Here is a 10,000-nt window from a genome sequence, read left to right as displayed (position 1 = left end):
ATTAAACCAAAAGTACAGAACCAAAGCAGGAGCTCAGAAGCAAATGTGAAGCAAAGGAAGAAGGGGTATGTGTTTGTGTACATGTGTAAGTGATTCATGTAACACAGATGTGCACGGATTATGAAACCGCCTTGACATGTACTGTAACAAAAAGTCTGCCTGAGTGTGTATGTGCGTGCTTGTGTTTGCGTGTGTTGGGTAGGCATAAGCCGGCAAACAACAAAATCGACAAGGAGGATGTGCGTGAAAGAGAGAGAGAGAGAGAGAGAGAGAGAGAGAGAGTTAGGGGCGGAGAGGCAAAGATGTGCTTCCGTTTTCTGAACAAAGAGCAGATGGGGGAACAGATGAGGGAACCACCGGGGTATCAATTACCATCAGCAGCACCAGCGCATGATGCTTGGGCCAATAATGCAACCCTCTCTCGGTGTTGCTGCCTGTTTGCTGCCTGGCTTTGCTTGATACTGCTGTTTCCACTGAGCCTATCACATACCCCACAGCACAGACAGCCGAGGATCAAGGAACGTGGCGCATACAATCATACCCTTTAACAGGGGTGAAAGTGGTCCGTATAATGGGCCGGTACTGGGCTGTTATGCCGTACCGGGAAGAAAAGGGGAAAGCAAGTAGCTGCTGTCAAAAGTGCATATAACCTGCCACGAACGCAAAGGGGGTCAAAAGTTCACAGTGTTGTGACTGACCTGTACTGCTGCACAGCGGACACCATGTTTGAACTTGGCCGTGTGCCCGTTTGGCAAGCACATAGTCACACTAAAATAAGGCCCCAAAAGGCCATGGCTAACAGTGATTTTAGAAGCTGTTGTTAGCCACGATGTGCATAGTGCCTAAAACCCCCTAGCTGTTTCAGTTGTGTTCTCCTTGACCCCCCCCCCCCCCCATTCTTTTTCTCTTCCTGAAAACAACAAAAACGATAGAGCTTGCACAAAAACGAATTTCATCTGTAAACCTGTGATGTGAAACCACAGCCTTGCATAGCTTCCTGCTTTTATAAAATGGTTACCAAATGCCCAGGACTTTTTTGTGTTATCCTTTTAGCCTAAATGCTTTACTGTTACTGTGTACCTGTGCTGTTTACTTATTGTCTCCGCCAGGCCGAAAGGCATGGCGAGAGAGTATGTTTTGCACCCCGTCCGTCCGTCCGTCTGTCTGTCCGTCCGTCCGTCCGTCTGTGGACAGCTAATCTCTGGCACCGTTGGCTTGATAGCAGCCAAACTGAGCACACACACTCCCTGGATGCCAATTCAGAACCTCTGCCCCAAAATTTTCACATGGGCTTGTTATAGCGCCACCAAGAGGCCGATTTGTGCAAAACATATTTTTTGACAGTACTCCTACAGATTTTCTCCAAAAATCCCGCAAATCGGTACACAGTATTTCTATAGTCATTAAACGAAACAGGTCTTTCAGATTTCTCATATTCCATCCTGATTGGCTAAAAATGTCTTCCAAAGTTTGCAGGAGTGCTCCGTTTTGAACAAAATGCCTCAAATCATGAACACAGAATGCAATTTCCGTGGAATTTTGCACGCACATTCCCATTAGGCCGAGGAAGAACTGCATTTTTCACATCTGCATTTTATAGCGCCACCAGGAGGCCGACTTATGTAAAACACATGTTTTTATCCTACTCCTTCCAATTTTATCCAAATTTCATGAAAATCGGTACACATGATCTCTATAGTCATGTGATCACTACGGGTGTGTTTGATTTTTCATATTCCATACTGATTGGCTAAGATTGACATCTAGAATTTGCATTATTGGCTGTTTTGAACAAAATTCCGCAAATCATGAACGCACCGTCCGATTGCGGTCAAACTTTGCACGCACATTCACTCTATGTTGATGTTGAGGAACAAATGCCACCCTTTTAACATTGCCCTGTTATAGCGCCACCAGCAGGTCTAATTTAGCGAAACAAATGTTTTTAACAAAATGCCTCAAATCATGAATAAAGTCAGTGTCTGATTGTCGTTCAAGGCCTAAGAAAAAATGGCACCCTTTTCACATTGGCCTATTATAGCGCCACCAGGAGGCCGCAATAGCCTACATGACCTGGCGGAGACCTGTGCTCCGAGGAGCACTTTTTCTAGTTTTTTTAATTTTTACTAATAAAGCATTAAATCAATTTATCAGTCAAAACATGAAAAATATAGACATATTTGCATGTCAGTGATGTCAGAACCATCATAACATTTTTATTAATCAATATTGAGCAATCGCATTGCATTTTTGTAAATCAAAATGAACAATAAAATCTGACATTTTGAAACCGTTTGTTTGGCACGGTAATACTGATGTAATGTGGTCTCAGGTGTGTGTTTATTATATAACGTTTAACAATGGCTTTGAACACAGCTCAGCCAGTCATAATCAAGGACCAGAACTATCTGTGTTATAATTGACATTTTGCTGGCATTTGTGCTGGCACGTGTACGCCTGGCATGTAGTAATGTAGGAATGCTAATGTGAAATATTCTCATCACATGTTAAGAGCTGAAATCGTTGGTAAAATCTGTTTAGCAATTTCTTCCCCCTCGCTTCATAGCAGTAAACAATTTATAAGCCAACAAACGTTTAACTAAGACCCCCCCCCCCCCCCCTCCCCCCTCCCTCCATCACCATCCCAACACGCACACACGCACGCACGCACCACACAAACAATGCATACCCCCATCTGCCTCCCACTTCCATGCAGCTTCCCTGGGAGCAAACTGCACTCCATCTTCAAATGCAGACAGGGTTTGGGTGACAGGCTCAAATTAGGTGCCAATTACACGCATTTGAGCAACTTGTTTTGGTGGCAACACCTACAGTAAGTGGCAGCCCAGACATTGGGCTGAGACCCCCAGAAGTAATTTCAAAAACGTGCCAGGAAGCCTGAAAGCCAGGAGTCAGAGAGAAAAAAACAATGTAATAAAAGCATGTTTGTAGTTCTCCCCCCTCCTCCGTCTGGCGAGCTCTCTCGCTAATTATTGCCCACACGTAAGACAATGTTTTTGTTTCTCAGTGGTGTATATTGCTGGACAGGAAGTGCCATTAAACAAAAATGTCTTTTCACTCAGTCCAACCCATTGGCCATTATTCACAGATATGAAAGGGAGGTGTGGAGGGTGATTGAGGGGGAGAGAGCTTATTAGCTTGTTCATAATAGGGGTCATTCTGTTGAAAAGTGCTGCCTCAGGTAGAATTTACCAGGGAATATATTCACCGCCGGGCCTGGCGCTACATCAAAACGCTTAGGCAAGACAACACAGTGCATATTTCACAGTTAATCATTAATGATGACATGCGCTGCGTTTGAAAACATGAAAATCCCCTAAGTCACCAGCCAAGGTAAGGAGAGGTTGTGGAGAAAAAAAACAAAAAAGGTGAAACCCTGTGTTGTAAAACACATGACCTTTCTCTTACCAGACAGCGTTGAACTCGACGTGTGCATCAAAGAAACCCACCACGGGGGCAGTGGCCGCGTTCCAGCCGTGTATCCGCGCTCGAATCAGACCCTCTCTCTTGCTGTTCCTCACAATCTTCACCAGGCCTGGGTAGCGCTTGTTCACATACTGGTCCAGATTAAACTTCAGCTCCACTGTAATGCAGAAGACAATAGAATAGAATAGAGTGAATTCCATCTGCACTGCAAAAATGAGAGATGAAAGACGGAGAGATGCTCTCTCATATTGTGAGCAATTGAGAGATTCTATCATTTTGATAGAACACTCAATAGAATTGATAGATTTGCTCGTTTTCTTTTCACATCCAGTTTAGAAGAGGCATGTTTTAGCGGTGAGTTGTCATTGGAAATAAACAACGTTACAACTAACACCCAGCCACACAAATTGTCATCCATGTTGTTTGAGTCTTCAACCCCTCCAACTGTAGGTTACTGCTGAGAGGCGAGCGCTAGAGCGCCCCACTTTTTTACGCTGGAGGGGGACAAAGCAGTGATGCTTGCGGTGTAGACTTCTGCATCAGAGCCCTGGCTTGCCCTGACTTTGGCTTAGGAGCAGACATCAGTCAGAGGGGGAAAAAACTGCAGCACAATCCCTTTGCCAGTGACATAGAAAAACCTGTCATTGGACGGATCATCTGTCAATAGATTTTGTGTGTGTGTGTGTGTGTGTGTGTGTGTGTGTGTGTGTGTGTGAGTGTGTGCATCTGACCGCAGGTCTTTACTCTTAGCTATAACAGGAGGGAATGTTTGGCCTGACACCACCGTTGGGCAACCAGTGAGTCATGAGAGGGCGGCCTCTGTCAGTCCAATGCCTGATTTATGCTGGTTGTCAGTGATGGAAGAAGTACTCACATTTGTTACTTAAGTACAAGTATCTGCAATGTATAAATACTCTGTTGGTAAAAGTCTGGTATTCAAAATTTACTTGAGTAAACATATAGAAATATTGACATCAAAGTATACTTAAAGTACCTAAAGTAAAAGTACTCATTTTGCTATCTACAAAGTAACTAGTAACTAAAGTTGTCAAAAGTAAAAGTATTGAAATGTGTTAATACTCCAGTAAAGTAAAAACATACCTCAAAATGTCACTTAAGTACAGTACTTGAGTACCAGCTACATGTACTTAGTTACTTTACACCACTGCTGGTTGTGCATTGTGTCACACACCGAAAACAGCCGATCTACAAGCTCGACTTGTAGATTGGCTTGTAGCCATAGATCTGCTTTACTGGTTAAAACCCTTAAAAAACAGATGTATCTCTCTGCTGGGATCCTGTTTTCTATTTAGGGTACTACTGTGGGTATGCTGACTACAGTATGTAGGTATAGTTGCTGAGAAGCCTGCAGGTTATGGAGGCTATGTCAGAAAAATGTTAGCCACCTTATTAACCAGAATGTAATTAGGAATAAAAATAAATTAGCATATCCCTCTGAGAGATACAGGATGGTCTCTCTAACCAAAAAGCCTCTTGGCAGCTGAAATATGATGAAAGCCAGGAGCGCAGCAATTTCTGGGCTTTGCTGAGAAACAGTAAATATAAGGACACTCTTTAGATATTCAGTAAACAAATAGTTGGCTGTGGAGTTATAGACCACAAAGGATATTAATTTACTACTAACTACAACGCAGCGCGTTCTGTTAGTACGCACGCACACACGCACACGCACACACACACGCGCACACACACACACACACACACACACACACACACACACACACACACACACACACACACACACACACTCACACATACACACACAATGATTAACCAACAAATAGAAGATTATGGACGCCTTGGGGGAGCGATGAGAGAGAGAGAGAGAGGGGGGGGGAGTGGTGGGAGTGACCTGCAATAGATGACCTTGTAATCAGAAATTCACTAATTAAATCCCTAACGTTTCTTGTTTAAATGCCCTAAGGCAAGACACTGTGTGAATCCCAACCTTACTGTGAGTAATTCATCCTTGCAAATCTGACAGAAACAATGTGTAGGAAGCCATGTGTGCAAGAGGACTATGTGCAATTACACAGTTCTATGTAAACCATCATAAAGCAAATAATAATGATAATCTTTGTCTTCACATTAGTTGTGATAGTCATACGTTGATATGTTGAAACAGGTCGGAAACCCATTGAATCAATCAATCACACCGATGAGTCGACTGTCACCGGAGAATGTGTCGGTTGACTCTGCCCGAAGCGAGTAATGGGATGCGCATGCAATATTCATGGCAAACTAAATTGAGTTCATTGTTTAATATCAAAATGCTTGACATTCCATCATCCCAGGGTAAACAAAGTCTCAAAATATCAAACAAAAGGTTGTCCTCTAAATCACAATGCCATAAATGGGGGATTTGTAAGCAGCTGTATTAGTAGTACTGTAAGACCTTGATTTACGATGAAGAGATAATCGCTGTCATGACAGGTCAGGGTGGTTATTCAAAGGGGCGGTCTAACACACTTAATTGCAGCACCAGTTACAGGAACGTCAATTGAAACGCACACACTATTGATGTTAGGATGGGAGGTATAAGTGCAAAAGTGCAGGTTGTTAGATGCAATTTGGAATATCTTCTCTTTTTTTTTAGACCTTAAGCATGATTTATACTGAACGATGGTGCCCTGCACCAAAAAGCTCACAACTCACGTGGCATCGAATGAAATAAAACAGAGATTTATTTTTGTACAGTATCAGAAGCATTTTCTAGCAGCCATTATAATGTATCATAACATCTTCACAATGATATGGTAATAGGAGAAATCCTACACGTACTTCAGCGTCTTTAATCAGATTTTAATATCCAATGTTTACAGTAATTCAGCTCCATTTGAAATTAATATTACAAGCTGGGATTCTGCTGGGCCTCGGTTTATACCCTGTTTTCATTATGTGAACCATTAGGTTATCAAGTTGATAGCGGTATTTGCAAGAATTCAATTCTGCGAGGCTCATTAAGCCTTCTCCTTTTTGCTTGCTAATACTGGGAACAACAATGAACTGGGACTTATCCTGTTTGATAGACAGAGCTAAAGCTTATCAACAGGGAGCCTGAATCTAACCGAACGCCGGCAGAGACGATCTAATACATAAACCCCTCAGCCACCAATAAATATCACAGGCTGCCCCGGAAAAGGATAAGTGTCATGGCGACAAGGCAAACATGCTTCCAACGGTGTGATTCATTATGCCTGAGAGTGAGCTCGGCTAGTGCCTCCGAGTCATATCGCAGAGCCCTTGTTTAAACAAGAGGGGACAGGCGAGAGGCGTCCGGAAAAGGTCAAGCAATCCAGCCTGCATGTTAATTGTCTAATGTCAGGGCAAAGCAACACAGCTCTCTCAGCAACAAACTCCCACACTGCCCAATAAAATGGGTTTTGTACTTAAATTACCCCCCCCTGGCGGCCGGACGATTTTTTTAAATTAATTATTTTACAAATTTTACTTTTATTATATATATTTTAAAGTATATGCAGAATATATGCTGCATATTTATGTATAAAAAACATATATGTTCATATATTTCCTTTGCCCCCCCCCTGCTGGCAGAGGCAAAAATCGCCTATGCAATGGGTAAACGCCATAAAGCTTCAGTATTGATGCTGAAGCTGGAGGATATAGAACACACTTTGTAGTTCTAAAACTTGTTTTGCACTTCCCAATGTTTTTTTCCCCATAGAGGTTAACATTAATAATTGAACATAATTCATCTGTGGTTAACATTACCCTAAAAGAGCTTCACCTTTTGTTCTACAACATAAATTACACTGTCAATATCGCAAGATTCTCAACCATGAATTTTGAAGCTATTCAGTGCATTTAAAAATGTATATTTTATTTATTGTGGTTGTGTTCAAAAGTCATACAAAGTCTATGTCATGGTCACAGCCTCTGCCCCTCCCATTCCTTTCACCAGTTAGTCCATTGATTGATTGATTCATTGAATACTTTATTAGTCAGAAATGTAAACAGTCAGACATTTAGGCTTAAAGCGTAACACAAAAAAAGTCCTGGGGGACTCTCTCCTTTGGCCTTCCCCCATGCACATTTGTCCCAACCAAGTTCTATGCTACTGCCCTCCCGGATTGCCAAGAATTAACTCACCTGTGGTTACCTGAGTCTGGTCTGGCTGACGAGCCTGGAGACTAAAGACTGTGTGCAATGTCACTTTTTGCCTTTACTGGTTTATATGTTTGTGTCAGTCTGGTTGTACATGTACATTGTAGGTGTTTCAGTTGTTTACATACTGTATACGTTTGAGTGTCAAATTCTAGTGCATTGTTCTCCTTAATCTGTAGTTCTACATTTATCAACAGTGATGTCTTCATCTAGTGTTCAAGTCTACTGAGTTCCTTGTTTTGGAGTTGAGTTCCTGCATTTGGGTCCTAACTATACCAGTCCCTGAGAGTCTGTTAATTATCTTAAAATGCGTGCTAATTTATCCAAAACTTCCAGGTTGGCCAATAAAGGGACATAATCCATGTGCAGTCTTCCCCTGCGCGCTGCCTGCCTCTGGCCCTGCCCTGTGTACTGTGCCCTTGCCCTGTGGTAACTTTGACCAGTGCGTCTTCTTCCTGAGCTCCCCAGCCCCTCCCCTCTCCTCTTTGGACTCTGATTGCCTATAGTAGTGGACTCACCTGTGGGTGTCAGCCGTGCCTTGTTGGCTAACGAGCCCCAGAGACTATTTAAGATTGTCTGTGACTTCCCAGTGTTTTGGCTAATTGTACTGTTGTTTGCTTCCTGTGAGTTTCCGCATAATCCCCTGTGTCCTGAGTATCGCCTTGTGAGGTGTACCTTTGTTGTTGTTTATTTTAACTAAAGTCATCGTTAAACTGTTCTCCTTGCAGTTTCCTGTGTGTACTTTGAGTTGTGTTCCTGCATATGGGTCCTAATACACACGGGGGTGTTCACTCTCCATTCCGACATCTCACCACTCCGACTAGTGGCTTCCGCGTGCGGTTAGGGTTAGGGTTAGGGTTAGGTATAGGGTTCGTCAACGTCGGAAAGGCGACATGTCGGAAAGGAGAAATGCACCCACACACGGGGTCCTGACATGGTGTCAATATTTTGGGCATGCCATAGGTGAAAACAATGCTGAATGTTCTGAATTTTCTTTTTCGAAACCTTTCAAAAAGTAAAACAAACAGCGAACAGCTATAGCCTATTATTGAAAAATCTTGAATAGGGCTTAAGTGGTTAATAATAATGATGCATACATGAGAATGTTTTGCTTCAGGAGTATTTGGTAAACACCAATGCAAATCTAATGCTGGCAAAATTGCACATAAGAGAGCAAGTCGTTAATCAGGTTAATTTGGTGATAATATCATTTGGGGTTTCACGATTCATGGCTAACACCTGGAATACACTGGAAGCATCAGCATTGCTGCAATTTATCATACGACTAAGTACAGTATACAGTATTGGGCTCAAGTAGTTAATGCTAAGTAAAATAGAAGCAATAAGAATTGAAAGAATAGAAAATGGAGAACAATCCAAAATTGAGCAATCAACATATAATGTAGATTTGGTACAGGTCTCCTTAAAATATACTGATGATGACACTGTGGACCCCTATGTACAGTACCCTCAGGCCCCATGAATCATCATCATTTTCCACCTCTTTATAACAACCCTGGGTGGGAGGCCTGCCAGTGGGCGGGTTGGAGTCACATTAGGGGAGGGGTTCAGCTGCCATTTTTGCCTGCTCATTGGTTTTAAATGGCTGCCAATTTAAGAGCCTCAAAGGGGAGAGTGGGGGAGTGGTTGGTGGGCCAGTGTTGACTCTTGCTCAGCCCTCTTTCAGTACGTTATTTATGCACTCTTTGTCTACTGCCAGCCTGAGGGAGGCAGGGGCCAGTGCTCCATGCCAAGTAATGGAGGGGCCAAGTGTCAAATGGAATCTTACTCATAGTCCCTGCCTCTCCAAAATAGGCAGGCTATTTGGATGTGGAGGATGCTGGCTGGCATTGTCATGGCCACGCAGGTGTGGAGGCAAACTCAAACCTTTTTTGCCTACATCCCCATGGAGACTGTTGTAGGCAGGCACCAGTAGGGCAAAGGACAAGAAGAATCCTCTCCTCTCCCCTTTGTCTTTTTCCCTCAGCTATTTTTACATTAAGAGCATGCCCCTAGGGGCTCTCTATCCTTTCACTTCCCCCTCTCAGGCTCTTTCTCAACAGTTAATGCAAGCACGCACGCACGCACGCACACACACACACACACACACACACACACACACACACACACACACACACACACACACACACACACACACACACACACACACACACACACACACACACACACACACACACACACACACACACACACACACGTCGTGTGCGCACACACTACCACTCTTGCAGCCCCCCCATTACACACTCGTAAACAATACTGTACTGTATGTGCACAAACCACACTACGGTACTACCTGTAGTTGGATCAAGGCTTCATAGATACTGACTTTGTGCCATATTGACCGCTCTGGAAATCTGCCAAACGCATCATGTGAAGCTGTGTATGA

General features: G+C 43.2%; 1 protein-coding gene across 1 annotated transcript in view; it reads right to left on the bottom strand.

Moving 5' to 3' along the window:
- The window catches only part of galnt9 (polypeptide N-acetylgalactosaminyltransferase 9), a gene marked incomplete at both ends in the record, with an annotated part of 114,863 nt that overhangs the window by 78,696 nt on the left and 26,167 nt on the right, over positions 1-10,000 (bottom strand). Inside the window, one exon of the mRNA XM_084055103.1 lies at positions 3,430-3,604. Coding sequence (XP_083911229.1) covers positions 3,430-3,604 — 175 coding nt within the window. The remainder of the gene's footprint in view (positions 1-3,429; positions 3,605-10,000) is intronic.

The sequence above is a fragment of the Gymnoscopelus microlampas genome (genome assembly GCF_963454915.1).
Source record: "Gymnoscopelus microlampas genome assembly, chromosome: 4".
In the NCBI taxonomy this organism is placed as follows: domain Eukaryota; kingdom Metazoa; phylum Chordata; class Actinopteri; order Myctophiformes; family Myctophidae; genus Gymnoscopelus; species Gymnoscopelus microlampas.
This window is presented reverse-complemented; position numbering and strand designations above follow the sequence as displayed.